Here is a 23679-nt window from a genome sequence, read left to right as displayed (position 1 = left end):
TTTAAATAGAATCACGCTCTTCAATAACTTAAATTGGTCTTTTACAATCTGCTTGTTTATTCATCCATTCACTCCTCTATTCATCCTTCTGTAACCATAAGTTGAATGAGCACAATTTACGGAGTTTAACTAAAATGCAAATTTATTTTTGTCTTTATCTTTCACTGGGAGAAGTTTTTTCCTGTGGTTGCTTAAAAACCCAGTCAGTCCCTTGTTTTTCCTGCCTATTCAAGTAATAAAATGTTCTATCACAGCCTCCAAGTCACACAACTCCAGGGGGCACCATTTGCACTGTAATTTTTGTAAATGAGTCTCCTGGAGTTTAGCTCCAATAGATTCTAATGGGAATAATGCTCCTGGAGTTTTACAACAGGGCCTTGAGTCCTAAGGCCACTTTAATATCAAAATTATAGTTTTAATTCAGTTTTTAGGAATGTTTTGTCTAACATATTAAGAATACTTTACTCTTCGTTCAAAGTTAAGGCTTCTCTTCTACACCCTACCTTCGTTCTAGGGCTTGGCTGCAGGCAGGCCGGCAGTCTTCTGGGGAGAGTATGCCTTAAACCTTGCTTTGTCACCTCTAGGGATAGAGAGTAGAGTGGAGGGTAGAGAGGCAGACCTCATCTCACTCTCCAGATGTAGCAGTGCCTTACCTTCAGTTGGGTCACTCTTAGTGCCCCTCGGCTTCTGCCCTGCCAGCTCTTAGGTCGCCCTCAATTCTCTCAGACTATCCTCTTGGACAGGATACCTTTTTAAATGACCCCAGGCTACTATTCCTACCGTTAGTTTTCATCTAGTTCCTAGAATTCCCACACTTTTGACCCACTATGAGAGGATGGTGTAGTACTTTCCTTGGCGATCGACCTCTATCCTGCTGTAATAGGCTGCTTTAGAGGCACAGGTGATGGTCACACATCATCACCTGGTCCCCCTCAATCAGGACTGGGACTAGGGTGAAGCCAGTAAGGCACTCACCTTAAGAGCAAAAGTAAAGGGGATGCCAAAAAGCTCAGCAATCAAGATAAACAATATTTTAGTGAAACACTTAAAAAATAAATACTAATGCAAAAAATATGGTGGGCAAGATCTCAAAGTTTTCGATGAAGACAGGGTTAGTGCAGGAGATCCTTACTGAATTCTGTGATCATCATGAGGTGCACCGCAAACAACTTGTATCATTGTTCACCCACAGTACATCTCTCTTTCCAATGAAATAATCCTCAAAAAATTCTCTCCATTGCCATCATCTTTCATACCTATGTTTAAATTTAGGCTCTGGGGTCTAACAACTCCCTTTGAAATGTATTTTGTGTGCTGTCGTATGGTCAAACCTTCCAACTTAAATTAGTTATCCATCTGTCCGTCTACCTACCCATCCACCCATCAATCCATCCACTTATTTACTGGGGTTGGATATGAAGGAGAATAAAGACAATCTTCAGGGAGGTTGGCTGGTTCAGTCAGAAGAGCATATGACTCTTGATCTCAGGGTCATGAGTTTGCATCCCATGTTGGGTGTAGATATCACTTCAATAAATAAAACTTAAAAAAAAAAAAAAAGACGGGCGCCTGGATGGCTCAGTTGGTTGAGCGTCCGACTTCGGCTCAGGTCATGATCTCACAGTTCGTGAGTTCAAGCCCCACGTCGGCCTCTGTGCTGACAGCTCAGAGCCTGGAGCCTGCTTCAGATTCTGTGTCTCCCTCTCTCTGACCCTTCCCCACTCATGCTCTGTCTCTCTCTGTCTCTCAAAGATGAATAAACGTTAAAAAAATTTTTTTAAATAATTTTTCAAAAGCTAATGACTAATTCATTTTAAGAGATGCATTTACAGTTACAAAAGGAATACTAAATTTGTCTGCCTCACCAAGTAGGCCTTGAGGCTAGATTGATGTGTAAAATTAAAGGGAGTCACAGCGTATTTTACTTTCCTGTTAGAAATGTCCCCTAAAACATGTCATGTTACCAACTGCTCTCTTCTGCTTACATCCCCACCTCTATAGAGTCCATTTTTTATGAGCTGTTCTGAAACAGGTCATTCCATAATTTCTGATCAGTTTGTTTTCAGTGTAAATAGAGACTCGCTTTCAGAGGTAGACTGATGAGACTGTCTTGTTCAGAGAAAAACTAAGGACCTTCAAGCTAATAATTGTCACTTCCTTTGTAAAGAGTGTTTTTATTACCCTTCAGCTGCCTTAGAGGAAATTGTTTTCACCTAGTGGATTAAGTCAAACTTTGTGCCACAGAATACAGTTATGCCTGTCATGTTAGGCACTGAGATTTTTTTAAACCTCTTTTCAGAGTTTTTTTTAAGCTGATGTATTAGAAAGGTAATTTAGTCAATAAATACTTTGTTGTCTCTGTAACTGATTTCATAGAGACATGTTGGCTCCAATGATTTTGAGTTGTCAGAGATAATTCTCTAAAATCAGTTAAGCACCTTTGGCCTATTTGTGTAACCCAATACAAATTAGTAAGTTTCCCCCTTGAGTCCAACAGCAATGTATTATTCTATAAAACATCCAGTTGTTAGCTATTATTGTCTTGGTCAGTTAAATGGCCCTGCTCCATAAGCACAGCCTAAAATGCATCTGGCTCAAGAAACTAAACTGTAATATTCTGGTCCCAGAAAAGAGGATTATAAAGAACCATTCTTGCTTGGAATAGCATAATTGGGATTTGAGTTAATTATAATCCAAAAACTTGTCTTAGCCAATGGTATATGAGTTCTAAAACCCCTAAAGCCAAAATCTTACTATGTAAAAATTATCCATATAATACAAAAACAGAGACATGAATTGAATTGAATTTCACACCATGTTGCTCTCCTAAAATATACTGTCTGAAGAGTTCTTGCAAATCAGTTCCTGCTGCTTTATAAATGACCATATTTACACTGAATTACAATGGCCCTCCTTCAGTGAAAGACCAGCTTGTTCAGAGAATGAATTAGGGCCCAATGACACCAGGGAATCTGTGGCCCCATTACTGCAAATGAGCAGAAGGTCAGTGAAAATGAAACATATTTTGAAGTTCACATTTCTAACAAACATTGCCCAAAGAAGAAAATGGGAATTCAAGACATATGTAAAAGTTTACTTAATATTTTTAATTAACATTAGCATTGATATGAAAGAATACATTTCATATATATAGTATTAAGAATAACCAAATCAATCCCATTTTAGCCACTCCTAGTTGAAAAACTAGAATAGTACTGTGGCAGGCTTACCCCCTCAGTGCTCACTATTCCCAAAAAACACTGATGGCTCTCTGTTTTAAGCACCTGAGATGCTTTGCCTGCAGGCTTTCCTCTGGTCAAGAAAGATGCTCAGCCCCAGAAGCAGGGCATGCTGGACATAGGGGGAGTTAAGACCATCAGGAGCATACCTCAACTAATAATGGGTGGGAGCTGGGAGTTAGATATCTAAACTTCTTTGTCCCGCAGGTAGGATGACTTTGACTTGTATTCTATACAGTCTTCAAGAGGTCCCCAGTGATACTGAGCCTCAGTTGTCCACAGTAAGAATCTGCTTATAACTTACCCTATGTTCACTTCCTTTCTTTGCCTTTCCTTCCCTTCCCATCTTACTTCTCTACTCTCTTACCAGTATTTGCTGGGATAACCTTCCAAAATAAGCTACTTACACTTAAGTTCTCACATCAGGGTTTGCTTGTGGGGACTCTAACAATTGCCAATACTGTTGAAGCTCATTTTCATTCCCAACTTTAACTCTGTTTCTCTCCAACCAAGGGTAACTACTGCTTTGATTTTTTTTATGTTTATCATTGCTTTGCTTTTTTAAATGGTTTTATTATATTAAAGATACTAGTAACTGACAATACATTTTTAGGATTTTTTAATGTTTTTCAACTGAACAAATTTATACTGTATATATGTTTCTGTAACTTCTAAACAACAAGCCATTATGTTTTTAAGATTCATCCATGAGTTACTTTTTATTGATATGTTAATACTGCTATGAATATTTCTGTACATCTCTCCTGGTACACATGTCAAGAGTTTACCCAGAAGTGAAATTACTGAGTAATAGACTCTGTGCATCTTCATTTTTTTAAAGTCACATTTCTTAGTAAAGACAGTAGTCCTAATACATGTGTCCACTTTTATTTCCTTTTAAAATCTCACTAAAGCTTTTAAGAAGGCAAAAATCCACAGCGATGGGGAAAAGAGAAGACAAGACAGTATCAATAAAATTTTTAAATCGGTAAAGTAGATGGATGAATGGTAAATTACTTGGTAGAACTGAGAAAGCCAAACCTAAGATAGGGTGAGGGGTCAGACCAACTTAATGTATACTGCAGAATCTTCAAAAGACTCCATAATAGGTATCTCTGGAAGATGGGATAAAAAGAGCTAGCTGAAAGATGGTGAATTGATTGAAAGTGTTTTAAAAAGCAGTGAAATTCTCAAATCACCTTCTCTATACTAACCCATGAGTAATTATCCCTCACACCCAGCAGAATTATTCTCCAGAGAAGCTAAAACAGAACTTGACTGAGGAAAAGTAGATACAGTTGAGGACACAGATACTGTAAAGAAATAGGAAGATTAATTGAATGTGTGCCTTTTAAATACTGAGAGATCCACCTTATTCACTTTTTAGAACACTGGAAGCCAGGCCTTTGCTTTCTATACAAGATTTTGGAAGAGTCTTCTCTGGGGGATCTGACCAGTCCGTAGAAAGATGTAAAGAAAATGACATTGCACCTTCCCCAATATATGGCCCACCTAGGTCACGCTACAGGGAAGTTCACAGTTGACAAGCTCACCAGGACTTTAGTCACAGACCTTTAAAAATGAACATTTAATCAAGGAGACATTTGAGAAAAGAAATCTCTAATATGAAAGAAAGAGCAAAATAAATGGATGAAATTATTTTATATATATGTGGGAGGGATAAAACCTCAAAAATAAAAATAGAACTGTACCTATCATTAATATTTTCAGAGATGTAAGAGAATATATGTTTTTCTGGAACAAAAACGATGTCGTGAAAATTAAACAGAACCAGAAACAGCTCTTAGAAATTAAAAATATGATGGAAGGGGCGCCTGGGTGGCGCAGTTGGTTAAGCGTCCGACTTCAGCCAGGTCACGATCTCGCGGTCCGTGAGTTCGAGCCCCACGTCAGGCTCTGGGCTGATGGCTCAGAGCCTGGAGCCTGTTTCCGATTCTGTGTCTCCCTCTCTCTCTGCCCCTCCCCCGTTCATGCTCTGTCTCTCTCTGTCCCAAAAATAAATAAACGTTGAAAAAAAAAATTGAAAAAAAAATAAATAAAAATATGATGGAAGAAATGAAATAATAAAAGAGTTGGATGATAAAAGAACACCCCAGAAAACATTAAAAATACAAAGAAAAGATAAGGAAATTAGAGGAGTAGTCCAGGAGTTATGACATTTGAGAAACAGAAGTTCAGAATGTGAAAATGGAAAACAGAAGACAGGAAATCAATCATAAGGCAGGTAAGTCACAAGAAAATCCCCCAAATTGAAAGCTGATTATTTTCTACGTTGAACAGGCTCACCAAGTGCTTAGTAGAGTGGGTGAAAATGGGACAACACTCAGGCACAAAGTGAAATTTCATGTATGTGGGGAAAAAGAAAGAATTTTCTAGATTGCTGTGATTTGGGGGGATAGGGTGAGATGGCAAGGACAGGTGACATCCATATCACAGCCATAATGGGTTTACATTTCTCAACAGCATCCTGGAAGTTAGATGATCAAAGAGCATTGCCTTCCAAATATGAACAAGATTATTGCTTATTTTTCTAATTTAGAATTCTAGCCTATCCAAACTATCAACTGAATATTGGGATAGACTACAGATGTTTTCCTGTTATACACATCTCAAAAATTTTATTTCACAGGAAGAGAATCTGGAACACAGCTTGGTGACCTGTCTTAAAATGTGGTGGTCTTGAACCATCCTTTCTTTTGCGTTTCCTTCCCCTATTTCCTATTTTGGGCAAGATCTTCTATCCTAAAAACTTGACTCCTACCCTATCCTCCTTCCCCCAAAAGCCCCCCCCCCATACACCTTTAAACCATGAAAAAGCTGTAAACACTCCATTTCTCGTTCCTAGTATCCTGTGTCAAGACCATTCCTTGATGTGATTCATACTAATACACTTGTATTTGGATGGATCAACCCTACTTTAATCTCTAATCTTAGGGTAGAGAGAAGCAGAAGCAATGAGGGGAGCATTCCATGGAGAGATAGGGTCTGGAGGCCAAGGAAGGGAAGATGAATGTATAATCCAAGTCACTCAGGAACTTTTATGCAGGTGCAAGAAACATATGTCAAAGTGGCCACAAGATTGTTAAATAGGAGATGAACTAATGAACTCCATGTTTACTGCTAGAAACCAAAGCTTTGTGTGAAATCTTGAACTTATGGGGGTGGGGTGGGGTAGGAAAGCTTGTAACTATCTGTTCTTTCCCTGATCCCTTCCCCCTCATTTCTGAACTGCAGGAGACTGAGCCCCCTTGGTCTTTAGTGACTACATCTCTGGGGGGTGTTTATGTGGCTGATTTTGCTGAGCCGGGTACTTCCTTTCCCATTTGCTATTGTTTCGTAACACACATGCTGACCCTTTCCCCTTCTCTTTTTACCCTGGGAAAATCCAATGAATAAATAAAAAGTTATTGGTAAAAAAAAATTATTTCATAAACATCCGAAGAAGCTGTTGGAGGACCAAATGTGCATCTAAAACTTAGTTTAAAAAAAACACACACACACCTTAAAATGGATTTAAAAAATGAGGGAAAATAATACCGAATACCTTTTTCGGAGTCGTATATCTCCCTAAGCCAGTGTATATAAGATTGCTGTAGACCTCATTTTCATCAATAATTATTTTTCTCTAAAAATTTGATGAGACTTATTGTAAACCTATCTAAGCCTGACAGATCTTTTTTTCTTCTTTATGGGAAAATTTTAAAAGAGCAATTTAATTCCTTTAATTATAATAATATATACAATATAGTGGTATAAATATAATGTAATATAATGTATATAATAATATCATGTAATGTATGTATTATATACAATACTATAATTTCTTTAATTATAATACTATACATATTTATATTTTGAATCCGTTTCAATGAATTATTTGTTTCTAGGGTGTTTTCTTTTGTCTGTTACCAAGATTTTTTTTCACTAATATATTTAATCTATTTGTATTGGTTTTGTCTCCTCTTCTTTTTTTTTTTTTCATTTTGGTCATTGAACATGAAATATTTATTCAAACACACCAATAACTAGAAAATTGCAAATTCAAATGACAATGTGATGAAATATTCTTCCCTCCAAATGTCTTCTCTTCATTTTGTATGTTGTAGGTCACACCAAAATGGCTGTTTTCCTCTGCACTTAGAGACTCTAAGAAACTTTATATATATGCAGTGTGTATGTATGCATATGTAACTCTTACTACAGATACAATTTATGTTTACTGTTGAAAATCTGAACATGCAGATATGCAAAAAGGAGACAGTAACCTTCAATAATCCCTTCATTTAAGAATTGCCACTATTCACATTCATTTTAGATTGGGTTCCCTGAAAAACAGACTTGAAGACAGATAATTCAGTGCAGTTTATTGGGGAGTGCTCTTGGGTAACCACCTGTGAGTGAGTGAAGGCAGCAGGACTGGATGTGTGGGTGGGTGGGGTGGGGGGTGGGGGAGGAACTTAGTCTGCTATGCAAAAGCAGCAAAGTCCTTGGCCAATCCTCTGAGGAAGTCTGAAACTGGAATAGCCCTTCAGAGTTGTACCTCACTCAGACAAGGGGGTTGGGTCTTTGTTCGAACCCTCATTGTCCAGTGATAGGATGCAGGCTGCCCCTGGAGAGAGAGTGTAACCTTGACCTTCAGCCTGGGACAATTTATTGGCCCAGCTGTGAGCTGACATTGTCAGCAATCAACAGTCGGGACAGCCTGGACAGTGAGTGCCTTGTGCCTTGGTGTGCCTTGGTGTGCCAGGGTTAGGGTGGAGGTGGCTCTGGTAGGAGATGAATCTTGTCAGTACACCACGGTATCCACTAAAATCCACCTCTTGCACTGCTTGGGTCAACTTGCTTAATATAATAAATTTACTTCAGCTAGGAACAGCTCCTCTAGGATTCTGATTGGTCTCTTTTTCTGAGGAAAAATAGGTTAGTGGGATGAACTTTTAGCCCCAGGAGGGCAGCTATCCTTGGGGTCACAAATGAGAATTTACAATCTCTCTCTTCTGTTTCTCATTCTAGATTTGCCTTGCCTTAGGGGCTTTCCCTGAGAAGCCCAGGACTCTGGCTCACACTGTGGTGGCTGTACTTACCCACTTTCTTCTGAAATTTGGCAAAGAAATACTAAAAGATGCTCCAGTGGATGAATCTGGGTACCAAACATATTTCTTTCTGCTCCCACAGTGTAAGAGCAACCCTATCTTTTGTTACCGTGGGTTAATTTTTCCTGCCGGGATGGTAACTTCTTTCCTTGCCTATTGGCCTCTTGGGAAATAGGATTTCCTAACTCATAGAGGCCAGAGTTGGAGTGGGAAGTGGTGGCAATAGGGCAACTTTTACCTTTACTCTTTATTTCTCAGACCCATATATTCTGCCCATTGAAGACAGAGCACCCTATGATGGTTCTTAGTAAGTAGACATTGTATCCTGGAGGCTGATGCCTCACTCTTGCAGTGTATACCCATTTTTATTCCTTAGGCGAATTTCCGAATTTAGATTTGCTGACCAAATGGCCACAGTAAAATCAGCTTACAAAGATGAGAGTAAGTGTTCCTTCCTACATCTATCTAGGCCATGGCAAAAATACCCTGGGCTGTCTACAAATGCTCTTCTCCTATTCCATTCCAGATTGTTTGCCCTGCCTGGCAATTAGCACCCCTAAGTTAGTGCTTCCAAGGAACCTTGCCCTAGTATGGAAGAATGGATTCTGTCATGGAATTGTCCTGGCAAACAGCTTGTAAAATGAAGGATATAATTGTAGTTGGCGAATACAGAGTGAAGTATCAGTAAATACCACACTATTCCATGATAGTTAAAATCTCCACTTGGGAATAATACATTATATATTTCAAGAAGAAAGCAGTCTGTTCTAAAAGAGGTCAGTTTGGCCAACCTGAAAATGGGAATACAAACTTCGCAGAGACTGTTCTGACTTAGCCTAATGAATGATTAACTGGCTGAAATATCATTAAGGTTATGACTGTGTTGTATATCAAGCTTGTTTAGGGCAAATAAAACAGCACTTAGAGGATTGTGCTGAAATAAGCAGATTGCAGCAAATGCTGTTTGGCCTTTGCAATAAAATGTTTTCCTTAGCCTTTTTTTTTACTCTTGTAAGAGATAGCAAAAAAATTGATGATGGCTTTCTGTTTAATTGGGATGTATGGGGATAACATGGAGGAAAGAGGTTTTTGGATGGAGAAAGAGGAATAGGTACAATAAACAGGGATCATCCGTGAGGACTCAGCTGTCCTTTGATCCCCATCTCCTTGTTCAGTGGTAGGAAAAGTGCATAATGATCCTCCCTCAGGACAACATAATTAGGATGTATGTCTGTGGGCCAACAAAGATGGCACAGGTGATGTCTACACTGTGACCTCCATTGATCTGTTGGAAACAGCCACACGGGAAGGCCTGAAGTGCCCTTTGCTCAGAGACAGGTGGTGAGCTCATTGGGCTCCTTCTGCTGTGATAGCACTGTAGTGAGGAGAGCAGGGACTTTGAAGCCAGACCCGAGTTCATATTCTGGCTGTGCCACCTGCAAGCTGTGTGACTTTGAGTAAGTAACCTAACTTCCTCTGCCTTGTTTTCTGGTCTGAAAAATGGGGATAAAATTATCTACTAAATGAGATTGTTGTAAGAATAAAATGAGTTAGTGTATGGAAAAGGTCTAGCACATAGTTACTGCTCAATAAATGTTCGCCTCCTTCCCTCTACCCCGCTAGAAGGCCTTGCTATGCTGCAGGGAATTGTCCTCTGGTGATTCTATAGAAAAGTCCTCTTTAGGCATGAAATCACCTGCCAATTGTGCCCAGGACACAGGCTTCGTGGCTCTTGGGGGCCAACTAAGGTGCAGGGCTCTGCAGAAAGATGTTTCACCGTACCTATGACAGGACGGATGCCAGGGTCTCTTCCCTGGCCATGGCAGAGTTCTTTCCCTGAAGAGTTGGAATAACCCCATTCTCATGTGGAGTATACCCCAGGTTTTGAAGAGGCTCCAAACTAGAGGGACAAGGAAAGCCTAAGCCTGAGCAGAGAACCAACTTTACCCTAGATCTGGGCTTCTGATGAAAGCACTGCTAGCCTCACCTTCTCTTCTAAATCTCCTTTGAAATGCTTACTCTCCATGGTAGACTTGGAGCAGACTGCTTTACCTGAGGGATGCTTTTTGCAAGTCTTCCCCAGGGCCTCTTTCAAAGCTTGATTGATCCCTAGCTTCTGCTAATAAACCTCTGTTGTGGCAACCTGCAGGGATCTTTGCCCTCCCAAATTGCTCCTGGATATTGATTCAACCCATCAGGACACAGATGGTAAATCAGAATGAGAGCCTTTGCCCTTACTCCCAGATCTAGAAACAATTTGATGAACTACGAGTAAGCAGTATTTATAACATATAAAATGTCAGCTCTCCCTTTGCCCCTCTCGGCCTGTGGCATGCCACATACAATTTGTCTTTGTTCCAACTGTGAGAGGACGTAATCTCGTCATTCTGGCCTGTTGCAATTAAGTGTTCTCAAAGCATACGATCAATGAGGAAGAGGAGGAGGACTGATAATAGACTAATCTTTCAAGGTCCTGTTTAAGCAATCATAGATAATATAGGAGAGGAAATTCTGGAAACCATCATTTTATGTATGTATGTATGCACCCCACAACATATTTAAAAAATTTTTAATTCCAGTGTAGTTAACATACAAAGTTACATTAGGTTCAGTATTAGTATAGTATGGTGATTCAGCAGTTCTGTATATTACTCAGTGCTCATCGAAATCAATGTATCTTAATCCCCTTCACCTATTTGACTCATCCCTCATACCACACTCCTTTCGTAACCATCTACTTGTCTTTCTACAGTTAAGAGTCTGTTTTTTTGGTTTGTCTCTTTTTCCCCTTTGTTCATTTGTTTTGTTTCTTAAATTCTACATATGAGTGAACTCATATGGTATTTGTCTTTCTCTGACTGGCTTATTTTGCTTAGCATTATACTCTAGATCCTCCATGTTTTTGCAAATGGCAAGATTTCATTCTTTTTATGGTTGAATAAGATTCCATTGTATGTGTGTATATATATATATATATATATATATATATATATATATATATATATATATATCACATCAAAATAAAAAGCTTCTGCACAGCAAAGGAAAACAAAAAACTAAACTAAAAGACAACCTACTGAATAGGAGAAAATATTTGCAAATGACATATCCAATAAAGGAGAAGTAATCAAAATATCTAAAAACCTTATAAAACTCAACATCCAAAAAGCAAATAGTCCAATTAAAAAATGAGCAAGAGACATGAACAAACATATCTCCAAAGAAGAGCTACAGATTGCCCACAGATACATGAGAAGATGCTCTCAACATCACTCATCATCAGGGAAATGCAAATTATCACCTTACACCTGTCAGAATGGCTAAAATAAAAAACTCAAGATACAAGTGTTGGTGAGGATGTGGAGAAAAAGGAACCCTTGTTCACTGCTGGGAGCACAAACCAGTACAGCCACTGTGGAAGACAGTATGGAGGTTCTTCAAAAGGTTAAAAATAGAACTACCCTAGGATCCAGGAATTTGCACTACTGGGTATTTACCCAAAGAATACAAAAACACTAATTTGAAGGGATACATGCACCCTGATGTTTATTGCATCATTTACAATAGCCAAACTATGGAAGCAGCCCAACTGTCCATCAATAGATTAATAAATGAATGGAAGCCATCATTATTATCCTACTTCTGTCCCTATTGAAATTCAATCTTAAAGCCCCCAGGTTTTTACTTTTCTCTTTCATACACAGACAGAATATGTTGTACTTTTGTTGAGGTGAAAAATCCAAATAATTAGAACAAAGTTTTCAATGAGTTTGCTCTTCAAGCTTCTAGAATTCTCTCTAATAAAAGTGTCAGTTTAATCACTGAATCATTTTTTACATGGCTTTGTGTGGCTTTAATCTCGGGGTTGTAAGCAGTTAGAAGAAGAGAGCAATATTTTAGATCAGTGGTTCTCAAGCTTTAGAGTACATCAGAATAACCTGGAGGGCTAATACAAAACTCATCTTGCCCATCCTGACCCTCAGCACTTCAGACATGGTGCCTGAGCATCTTTAACAGGTGATGCTGATGCTGATGTTGCTGGCCCAGAACCCGGCTTTGAAAATTACTGATTTACATAATAAACACCTGAGCATTTGTAACTGTTAGAGAGCAGAACTATTTTGTAATGAAAAGTATAGCAGATTTGATGGGGGGAGTCTTGGGTTCAAGTGGCAAAATGCAGACTACAAGTGGTGAAGCAACTGAGTTTTCAAGACTCAGTTTCATCATAAAATCAGGAATGAAAATAATGCCTGTGTCACAGAATTGCGGGTAGGATGAGATAAGATCATGTGTGTGAAAGAGCTTGGTAAATGGCAAAGTACAATCTAAGTTTAACTCGTTCTGGATGTGCTTTCAGTAGTCAGTTTTTTCTTCTTAAGGTTTTAACTTTTGGGATAGAAATCTTTCATCATTATCATCATCATGAAAATAGTAACAATAACCATGTCTCCCAGTCTCCCACTTGTGTACTTTTTGTGCTAGGCACTTAACACATTTTGTTTACATCTTTCAAAAGCCCCATAAAATCTATTTTATCATATAAATGTTTGCTTTCCTGAAAGGAATAGAGTCAGAATTTACATTATTTTTTGAAGATGGAGGAAGAGGCTACGATGTAAGCAATGCATGCAGTCTCTAAAAGCTCAAAAGGGCAGAGAAACGGCCTTTAGAAGGAATGCAGCGGTGCTAACACATTTTAGACTTCGGATCTCCTGAACTGTAAGATAATAAGTTTTAAGTGCATGCATTTCTGGTAATTTCTTACACCAGCAATAGGAGGCTAACACAATTAAAATTTTCAATGAAAAATTTAGAAGATTGGGTACAGAAGCGATGTTTACATTTTTCATTGTCCAGGCAGTGCATGTGAAAATCAGTTCACACTAGCAGTGTCTAGGTACCATCTCTTCTTTTTTTTTTTTAAATAATATTTTTTTTTCAAATTTTTAATGTTTATTTATTTTTGAGACAGAGAGAGACAGAGCATGAACAGGGGAGGGTCAGAGAGAGAGGGAGACACAGAATCGGAAGCAGGCTCCAGGCTCTGAGCTGTCAGCACAGAGCCCGATGCGGGGCTCGAACTCACGGACCGTGAGATCATGACCTGAGCCGAAGTCGGACACTTAACCAACTGAGCCACCCAGGCGCCCCGGTACCATCTCTTCTTATTCAGGTTCAGGAACAATTTTCTTGTATATTTCATTGTCAAATGTGCTCCTCCTCCCTAATTTCATAATTTCCACTGAGAGAAAAAAAGAGCAACTCTGTTATACTCACAATGTTGTGGCTCTTTAGAACCTGTTGGTGTGAAAATAGTATCTTCTTGTTTTTGCAGTTCCCTAATACCATTTATTTATATTGGTTATATTATTAGTTCTGACGATGCCACATCCATTGTGCTGCTTATGAATACTGGCTGCCAGTGAGCTGATGGTCATCAGGTGATGATCATCATAAATGCAAGTCTTAGAATAGGCAGAAGAAAAATATGAACGATAATTTCTGGTCATGTTAAATTTACCTTTCAGAATTTTATAACACAAAATAGAACAACATACCTTACAACTATGCTTTTCTTCAAGTCTTTAGGCCATAAGCACTGCATTCCTGGGATCTCATTCAATGTTGGCTCGCTCCTGCCTTCTATACAGCCACTAGCACGTAAGTAAGAAGAATGCTCTGACTTGTACATTATGTCCCTTAAACAGCAGATGGACAGACTCAGGAAAGCGCAGATTTACCACATTGGTCAGAAGCAGGAGAGGCCATTGACTGAAGTGGCCCACTGATATTGTAGAATGACAGTCTAGAAAGACCTTACAGGAGATAGGCATAGCACTCTGAGAAAACCATGTGATGCTGGCTGGTGTGGAGCTTTGCAGAGATAGTTAGGTAAATAAGGTGTTTGAAGAACACGTATAGGTTGGAGAACATGTTATGGTTAAATGGGTTTGCTAAGTTACATTCCCTGCCTGAAACCCCACCCCTTTAGCAAGCTAGATCTTGAAACAGGCCACATAACCAGACACTTTTACCTAGGATTTCCAACTTACACTGGATTATATTGGGTTCGAAAGGTAAGGAAAAGAAACAAATTTCCAGCATTCACTGCTTTTTATTAGATTTACTTCACCCACTTAAGGGGTGTGGACTGATGTCTATGACCCTCCAGTCGGGTATTTGAGTTGAGTTAGAGGTGGAACAAGAGGCTAAAAGTGTCATTTTAGAGGTGTTCCTTCATTTGGAAAGACAAGAGTAAAAAATTGATTCCTCCCAACAGCCTCAATCAAAGAACTCTATTGTCTGAATTTCATGGGGATCTGATGCTACTCTTGTGGCTTCTGACTTCAGGCATTGTGAATTGCTTTAATTCAGTTCTTTCAAAAGTTTCAGCTTTCCTTGGAGAACCATTACCCATTTACCCTGTTTCCTGCTTGCTTGGGCATTAAATACCCTTCATTATATATATATCTGCAAATATTCCTTGGTCTGACAAAGTATCAGTTCACATGCTTACTCATTTGATTTTTAATTGGCTTTATTTTGGCCTCTGGCGATTTCTCTTTCTTAAGAGTTCAAACATACATTTGTTGAAGCACATTTGCTTTATTTTATACATTTATAAAGATCTATACATCATACCAATACTTTATAAATAGTTTTAATCTTCATCATTCATAACTATAAAACCAGTAAGTATTTAAATCAATAAATAAATGATGGGAAAACTTTCAAGTTCCCTAGTCAGCTACCTCTAGGTCTGCACACATACTGTTTCTTCTGCCTGGAATGTTCTTCTCCCTTTTCACTTGGCTAAACCAGGTATCATACTCTGAAGGAAGCCAACTGTGAACTCTCAAGTTTGAATTAAGTACCTCTACTTCCCACCCTCAATGCACAGACCGGAGATCATTGTCCCTTGTGTGTAGCTTCCGTTGGACTAGAAGCTCTGTGAGGCCAGGCCTTTTAGTTTACCTCTGCTTGGGTTGAGAATGAAATGTTTGTGAGTGAATGAAGGAACATCTTTGGTTGACTTTTGTTTGCCTATTTATTTTTAAGTGCAAATCCTTTCTCCTCCATAAGACCGTTGGCCTCTAGCCTTTATGACTTTAGCTTTGTAGCAATATGGTACAATTCCCACCGGGAGTAATGCCACCAATGGTTATCAATTTATTAATGAAAGTCTGGTAGCTAACTTATTTTTCACAGCAGGAAACAAGTATTTTTTCCTAAGATACTGTTTTATTCAGCTTGTTTTTTCATGTTAAATTTTAGCTCTTGTCCAGCTGAGAATGTCTAAAAACACTATATTGATTTTTGTTTCCTTTCAGTGGAATTACCTTCCTGTTTCTTTATAAAAATATCAATTTTATGTCAGGTAGAAAATTATGGAAATCTGTTCTTTCACTCAGTATTTGTTGAGTACCTTCAAAGTACAAGGAAGATGCAGAGATGCTGGTAGGTTAGGAGGACTGTGTGATTCAAGGTGTCTTAGGGCACAGGAGAATCAAATATGTTTGAAGGCCAAGGGGATGGAGCTAGAATAGAAAAAAGAGAAACAGAGGTTTCAAGAAAGAGGAAATAATGTAGGACATAATCGTCCCTTCATCTCCCAAGAAATCTGTAACTTATTCTCACAGACTCAGTAGAGCACTCTTAGAAACTACTCCTATTGGCTTGTGTGAATGAGGGGAGAGAGAGGGGGAGAGAGAGAGCATGAGCACATGTGAGCAGAGCAAGCAGTTGTAGCTGAAGCAGTCATTAACCATGTTTTATGCCTTTCTTCCTTTCAGGGAGACCAGAGAATTCCTGAATTTCAGAGAGCTGATTGGTAAAAGGAGAAGCTTATTTCTTACAGTAATATGCTAGACAGACATACAGGAATATGTCAGATAAAGCCTAAAACACTCCTGTTGGGTAAGGGGAAACAGTGATATGAAGTGAAATATGGCTTTAAAAGTAATCAATGTTGGGGATATTAAGGTTGAAAGCTCTTGTGGCAGTCTACGTTTATTGCTTCCCCCCCTGTTGTCCCCCACTGTCTGGCCATGCAATCTTGTCCCTTACATGGTGATTTAGAAAGAAGAATCCTAAAAAGTGCCATTGAGATTGCTGTTAAATGATTGAGAAAGTCAACTTAGTTCCTCTATATTTTACACACACACACACACACACACACACACACTTAAAATAAGGCAAGACAGAGAGAAATCATGCATATAATTCGTCAGATTTCTTTTGGTTTCAAATAATTATTTAGATTCCATTCATACCTTTTGTGCATATTTATTTTGAGGAAGTGGTTTGTGAACAGGAAACATAGTTTTTGTTTGTTTGCCAAGGCTGAACATAGCTTAAAATCAGAGAATATTCTCTGCAAGTTCAAAGAGTTTCTGTGAATTTAATGTCATGTGCCTTAAACATAAAAAATCATATTGTGACACTTGCATATATCAAACATAGGAATCCCGGTTTGCTGAGAAGGCAGCACAGTTAATAGCAAGAATGTGAGTTGAAGAGAATTGTCATACAGCTTTCGTTTTCTGCAAAATGGGATGCTGTCTCCATGGATGGAATATTGAGTATCAATCAGAGCCTTCAGATGATCAGTTATTGTTTGGAGGACATCTTGATGAAATGATCACTGAACAAAGAGCAGTAACCAAGAATTAATTCTCTATTGATTATTTCCATTTTGTTTTTCTTTAGCTAGTAAAAATATTTTAAAAAGCAGTTTGGGTGGCTCAGTCTGTTAAGTGTTCGACTTCAGCTCAGGTTGTGATCTCACGGTTCATTAGTGAGTTTAAGCCCCACGTTGGGCTCTGTGCTAACAGCTCAGAGCCTAGAGCCTGCTTCAGATTCTGTGTCATCTCTCTGCCCCTTCTTGGCTCATGCTGTCTCTTCTCTCTCTCTCACAAATAAACATTAGAATAAAAAAAATTTAGGGGCTCCTGGGTGGCTCAGTCGGCTAAGTGTCTGACTTGATTTCAGCTAAGGTCATGATCTCACACTCCATTTCAGGCTCTGCACTGTCAGTGTAGAGCCTGCTTGGGATTCTCTCTCTGCCCCTCTCCCTGCTCATGCTCTCTCTCTCAAAAATAAATAAACATTTTTAAAAATTAAAAAAAAAAAAAAAAAAGCAGTTTTATTCATTGTACCCAGTAGGGGAGGAGTACTTTAAATAAAACAGAAACTCTCATGCCCCCTACTGGTCAGAAAATCTAAACTATTATTTTACATCAGCTTTCATTTTATTTTTGTCTTTAGTTTTGTGAATTAGGTATAGCCTAGATATTATGTCCCACATGAAGAGGACTTGTCTAGGGCTTGTCATATTAGCAAAACTAAATAATGAATCAGATATTCTGAATTTAATTATACCCTCACACCTCTACATTAGCAGTACTGAAACAGGGTGGTATCTGGGATTTTGTGAAGGTGGGACATTAGCTATTCAGATGAACTATAGGAAAATTAACAGTAAAAACCCAAACAAAACCAAACCTGCTGGGTGAGGTAAATCTTCTCTCTAAAGCTTGTAGATAGCCCATTTGATCCACTAAGAATGGATTTTGGAACTTTTACAATTAAAATTCAAAGAAAGAACTAAATGGAATAAATACCTGCTTTGAAACCAGACAGGTCTAGGCTCGAATCCAGCTCACGCCATTTGTCAAATATTTAACTCCTAAGTCTTAGCTCCTTATGCAACAGTAAGCGGGTAATCATCACCCTCCAGAGAGCTGTTACCGACTTGAAGCACAGGAAGTATGGAAAATGTTGCCTTCATATTGGTAGCAAAGGATGTTAATAAAAAGAAGACTATTACTGAGAGGAGTCTTGACTAAGGAAAGGGTTTGATTAAACCACATTTTCTCAGCTAATATGACCAAAGGCTAGCTTGCCTACAGTCTCTCAAAGCATTGGACCCATCCTCCCTGCCTAAAATTCCCCTAATAATCACACAGTAGTCATACCTACTTATTCATTCTTCTTTTTATTCTTACAAAGCATAGCAAAATGAGTAAACAACTGACAGGTGAAGAGTTTGCACAACAGAAGATCACTCTGACCATCTCTTGATTTTATAGGGATCACAGGTAGGGAAGTGTTCCTTTAAAGTGATTTTGTCATGGAAGAGTCATCTGACATGGTTCTCATGGTGGGGAGAGGAAAGACAAGAAATCAACACTCACAATTATTTAAAAGGACTTTAAAGCTAAACATAATATACACAGTAACTCCTTTATCCTAGTACAAAAATAGTGCCAGAAACTATATATTTGTTCAAATATATTGAAAAAGGTATAAGAATACAAATAGATATTAACAGTGGCTAGTGATGATCCATAAGGTTTTCTTTTCTTAAACCGTAATAGAAATTTATATTTTCAACTATTTACACTGCTTTCAATGACATTTATTAAGACATGTTTACACAGGCTTTTGAGAAGCATATGGAAGGGCCAAGTGAGCTTTAATACTTTCTTCCTTGCTCCCTGTGGTGGAGCAGAAGGGGTCCAAAACTGTGCACAATTTAACAATCTAAGAGAACTCTGAGTAAGCTCTACCTGGCTAGCAAATGGGAAAAAAACCTATATAGTAGAATACATGACTCCTTACTTAAGGTGTTCTTTAAGCTATCAACAGGCTAAATGATCCATACTTGTTAGAAGGCAGGATGTTCACGGACAGATTCTTAGTAAGTTCCAGGTAAAGAAGATCCTTGAGGGGGAGGGTGCAGGGGCGGGGCGGGAGAAGGTCCTCAGAAAACTGTATAATATGTATTTTATAGATGAAAATGAAAGTGATATAACGTACCCTATATTTGCATGTTCAATTGGCAGGATCAGAAGCTGGTAAGTCTCTTATCCAGCACTTCCTGCAGACTGTCAGCTCCTTGAGGTCATTGCTCTGTCTCTTTGGCTGAACACAGTGCCTGACATGTCGCAGGGACTCGATAAAAGGTGGACTGTTGCATGTCTAATACTGAGACGTTAAATTATACCACCTCATTTTAAGTACAGTTGTTCACAGGAGAGCACAGCAATTACACCTTTTCCTCCTCTCTTCTTAAAATCACTCTTGTAAACAAAACAAAGCAAAACAAAACAAGAGCACTGCTTGTGATGACCTATAAAGTGTTAGGAGTAAAATCTGGTGGAAAACACAGGAAAACTGAAAGTCAAACTGGAGTAGGTCTAACATTTGTGCTCTATGCTAAAGATAAAGGCACTTCCACTGCTAGGCAAGAATACATCTGTGACCAGTTTCCTCCCAGAACCCAGTATTTCCAGTATATTTTCATACACTTTCTTATCTCAGTACTCTTATTGAAGGAAATTATTCCTTATGATTAAGAGATCAGTGGTGACAACACCACTGTCCAGAGTTTGTACCTTGAGGCAAGGTGCTCAAAATCTCACAGTCACTGGTGATGCACATGAGAAGCCAAATAAATGTATTGTCTTGTTTTCAATCTTCAAAACAGGAAATGACATGTGGAATGAGATACCATGCTCTGTAGCCCAATATCCCACTTCTGACACTGGTCTCCAAGACCCACTAGGGCTTACACAGTAGCTGCCCTCTGTGACATTCTCCTTGAAGACAAAGGCTTCACCCAAACATAACTCCTTTAACAGCCCAATGTGTTCAGGCACACAGAGGTTAAGTGACTTACACAAGTTCACACAGGACTGCGACTGGCAAGGGCCAGTCTTGTGAAAAATAGAAGGCCGGACAATTTTATAGAGATTTTTTAACAACTTAGTATAATAGTGGGGACTTTTGGAGCTAAAAATTGAAATGAAATGGTATGTCATTCAGTTATAACTATCACAAAACTACTTTAATCCAGAAAAAGAATAACTTCTTGCTAGTTATGAGTAACAGAAATATACAGCAGGATGAGGGAGGACTATATATATATATATATGTGTATATATATATATATTCCCACTATGTGTATGTATATATATATATATATTCCCACTATATATATATATATATATATATATATATATATTCCCACTTGAGAAGATACTGGGAAAAATATTCACGTAAGAACTAAAGCTTTGATTTTGCCTCTGTACCAGATATTAATCTATGTATGGAATGATTTTCCTAAAAATTAAAAATTATTTGCACCAACTAACTGGTCCTAAAGAAGTACTCTTCTTAGAAGAACTAAAACTTCCAACAACAAAATAGGCATGGTACTACCCAACTTCTTTTAATTGCTAAACTAGTAAAGTAAAATAAACCACTGTCTAAAGGTAAACCAAACAATTTCTAATCTAAATATATCTTCTTGCTTGTTAAAATGACACACATACAAAACCTCCATACATCTCAGTGGCATAGATTAGATGGAGCTAAACAAACTACTAAAGTATATGATTACAGATTTTAGCATAACTGCTAAATCACAATGTGTATGATGTAAAGGTCATTAAAGACTGCTATTCTTTAAACAATTTTTCTATACTAAGGAATTATGTATGCATGCATAGGGGGATACCAGTATATAGATATGTTATTTTAGTAACAGCCTGTGTAATTTACACACCAGTGCCACCAAGAGGCAATCTTATAGATCTCACCTATATGACATCAAATAAAACTCGAATAACATCCTGAAAATACAAGTATTACAACAATAATACATATGGAAACAAACAGCTGATAACATTCTATACTAGCCTTTACCACTACAAAGTAATGGCAATACAATTTGTTTTGCCCTTTTTTTTTACCTGAATGGTTAAGAAGTAAGTCACATTATGTAAGATACACTCTCAGAATTTTAAAAACTTAATGAATAAGTTGAATTTTAGGCAGTTTAGAGGAAAAAAAAGGTGTTTCAGAATGCTGAACCATGGCCCCAAGAGATTTGCTATCCAATTTAGTGATAGCTAAAAACTCAGAACCTGTTTTTTGGGAAGGGGGTGGTTAACAATTCAGACAAATATTTCTCTTCCTACTCTGCCCCAGTCCAAACATTTCCATGTATTTGGAACAGATTTTCCTTTCTTGAACCAGTTGTTCAATTCATTATCTACTTCTCCAGTACTGAATAAATGTGTATTTATGGCACATGTGTTCAATGGGAATCCATTCAAAAGGACTCAAATCTAAGACAATGTTAACATTTTCTAAATGTACTAAAAGCTAAATGAAGTGAATACCAACAACTATAAGCTCAGGGTCAACAATTAGCATACATAGCCAAACTTCTGTGATTCTAACTGACTAGTCCTATAAACTGAAATTGGGCAGTTTCTCAACTGCAAACTGAATACTCTTAAGTTTATTCAGGCCTAAGCTTTCTTATCTTACAGTGCTCCCTCAATTTAATTTTGACCCCGATATCAAGGATGGCCCTTTGCTGTTTATATAATTAAAACTATTCTTTATACTTCCTTTGACAAAGAAAAATAATGGTTCATTTTACCTTTTATCTGCAGTCATATCTCACCTCAGGTCAGTGTTCCAGTTATCGCTTTTTTTTTCTCAATTTTCTCTTGAGACTTAAACTGTTCACTTATAAACTATGGTTTGTAAGAAAAACAAGTTATTTAAAAAAGGAAGTTCAATGTTCAAAACACTCACTGACTCATAAGAGTCTTCCAACAGAATGTTTCCCTTCACTGACAGATACGGCCATTCCGTTTCTCGATCACATTCATCCCTCAGTAAAGTCAGTGACCGTGAAGTCAGTGAAATCAGTGTCTTCTCCTATGGTTTCCCCTGCTTTCCATCAGATGGGTCAGATTTTATGGGTAGTCTCTGGATAAAATGTATGTGAAATGAAAGAGTTCTCCCCTTCCTGCTTCCTGCTCACTAACAAAAACAGCAAATCTATTAAACAATACCTTTTCTTTACAATACTGCCTTCTAGTACTTTCCATCTGTTTCAGAGTTTTAGCTTTTTTTGTTAATGCAAAACATTTCTGACAAATAGTATCCTTTCACCTTAAAATCCACTCAGCCAACAACACTTTATCTTTTGAAAGTTTTAAATGTCACAGAATACATTCAATTTTCTCCTAGCCTATTTTTGAGAAAAAAAAAAAAAGATTCCAAACATTCTTTACAAGATTGATAATTCAGAAAACACAAAAACAATTATTTAAAATCCCCAAGCAAAAAACCCCAAAAAACAAAAAACAAAACCCCCAAAACAACGAATAACAAAACAATCTCAGTGCAAGAATTCAACTTGCACTTTGCAGTACACAAAGTATCACAAACAGCGCTCTTATCCATGTGCTAAGAGTGGGTATCATTGATAATCTCAGATCAGTGGCATAAAACAAATATACAGAAAATATGTAATAGTCCCCTAAAAACATTTCATGCTATGTTCTTAAAAGTTGTGCAAAAATAAAAATACAGCAGTGGCAAAGTATACACTAAATCTGTACAGTGTGTGGCAAAACTAGACATATGCAGAATACACCATCTGTAAACTTCAACTCTGCTTGAATAGGCCACTCAGTTCCGCTTGGCCTGGCTGCTTTCCCCATTAATCAGCATTTTCTCCTGCTGTTCTGCAAGAGCCTGCCATTTTTGCCTGTTCTTCCTGCAGCCATCCAGCAAAGGGAAACAGTCCTCAGAAACGTGGGTCAAGGCCTAAAGAAGAAAAAGAAAGCAAATTAGAAAGCAGCGAGGAAATAAGCCCTCTCCCCAGGCCTATTTCAAAGAGTCACATCTCACACTCATTTCAGAAGCAGACCCACTGCTGGGGTTTTCACAAGTGTGTGGACACAGCCTGAGCCACTCGGGCACCCTGTTTTGTGTTTTCTATAAAATAGTTTTATACAATGTATTTAAATACACTTGTATTCAAGATTATAATAAAGATTGATTTATAATTCTGCATGGTATTATTCTTTACCAACTATAATGCCATACATATTTAGATACAAGAATGTTCACTGCAGTTTTCTTTGAAATAGAGAAACTCTGAAAAATACTCAACAACAGGGTTAGGTATATTATGTTACTATTTTGCAGGCTTTAAAAGTACATTATGATGAAGGGGCGCCTGGGTGGCTCAGTCAGTTAAGTGTCCGACTTCAGCTCAGGTCGTGATCTCACGGTTCCTGAGTTCAAGCCCCGCATTGGGCTCTCTGTTGACAGCTCAGAGCCTGGAGCCTGCATCAGATTCTGTGTCTCCCTCTCTCTCTGCCTCTCCCCCACTCACGCTCTGTCCCTCAAAAATAAATAAGTGTTAAAGAAATAAAACAAAAAATACATTATGATGTAATATGAATTACAAAAAGCAAATTTAAGTGAAAAATATGAAAATGTCATAA

The 23679-nt window shown here is 38.1% G+C and overlaps 1 protein-coding gene and 1 long non-coding RNA gene across 14 annotated transcripts in view; one reads left to right on the top strand and one right to left on the bottom strand.

Annotated features, from left to right (window-relative positions):
• Positions 1–23679, top strand: part of LOC147581790 (uncharacterized) — a 105516-nt gene that overhangs the window by 40688 nt on the left and 41149 nt on the right. For 5 of the 9 annotated variants that reach the window (XR_015250270.1, XR_015250273.1, XR_015250272.1 and 2 more), the window contains exons 3-4: positions 8274–8436; positions 13939–14017. This is a non-coding gene — a long non-coding RNA (uncharacterized LOC147581790). The remainder of the gene's footprint in view (positions 1–8273; positions 8437–13938; positions 14018–23679) is intronic. The other 4 variants (XR_015250275.1, XR_015250271.1, XR_015250274.1 and 1 more) reach the window with 1 other exon arrangement.
• The window catches only part of PDE5A (phosphodiesterase 5A), a 141580-nt gene continuing 136235 nt past the window's right edge, over positions 18335–23679 (bottom strand). For all 5 annotated transcript variants that reach the window (XM_086704315.1, XM_025922013.2, XM_086704314.1 and 2 more), the window contains one exon: positions 18335–22993. In XM_086704315.1, coding sequence (XP_086560441.1) covers positions 22856–22993 — 138 coding nt within the window. In that variant the 3' untranslated portion in view covers positions 18335–22855. The remainder of the gene's footprint in view (positions 22994–23679) is intronic.

This window comes from Puma concolor, chromosome B1 (assembly GCF_028749965.1).
Source record: "Puma concolor isolate L17-30 chromosome B1, mPumCon1.1.hap2, whole genome shotgun sequence".
In the NCBI taxonomy this organism is placed as follows: Eukaryota; Metazoa; Chordata; class Mammalia; order Carnivora; family Felidae; genus Puma; species Puma concolor.
Note: the sequence above shows the minus strand (reverse complement) of the source record. Positions and strands in the feature narration are given on the sequence as shown.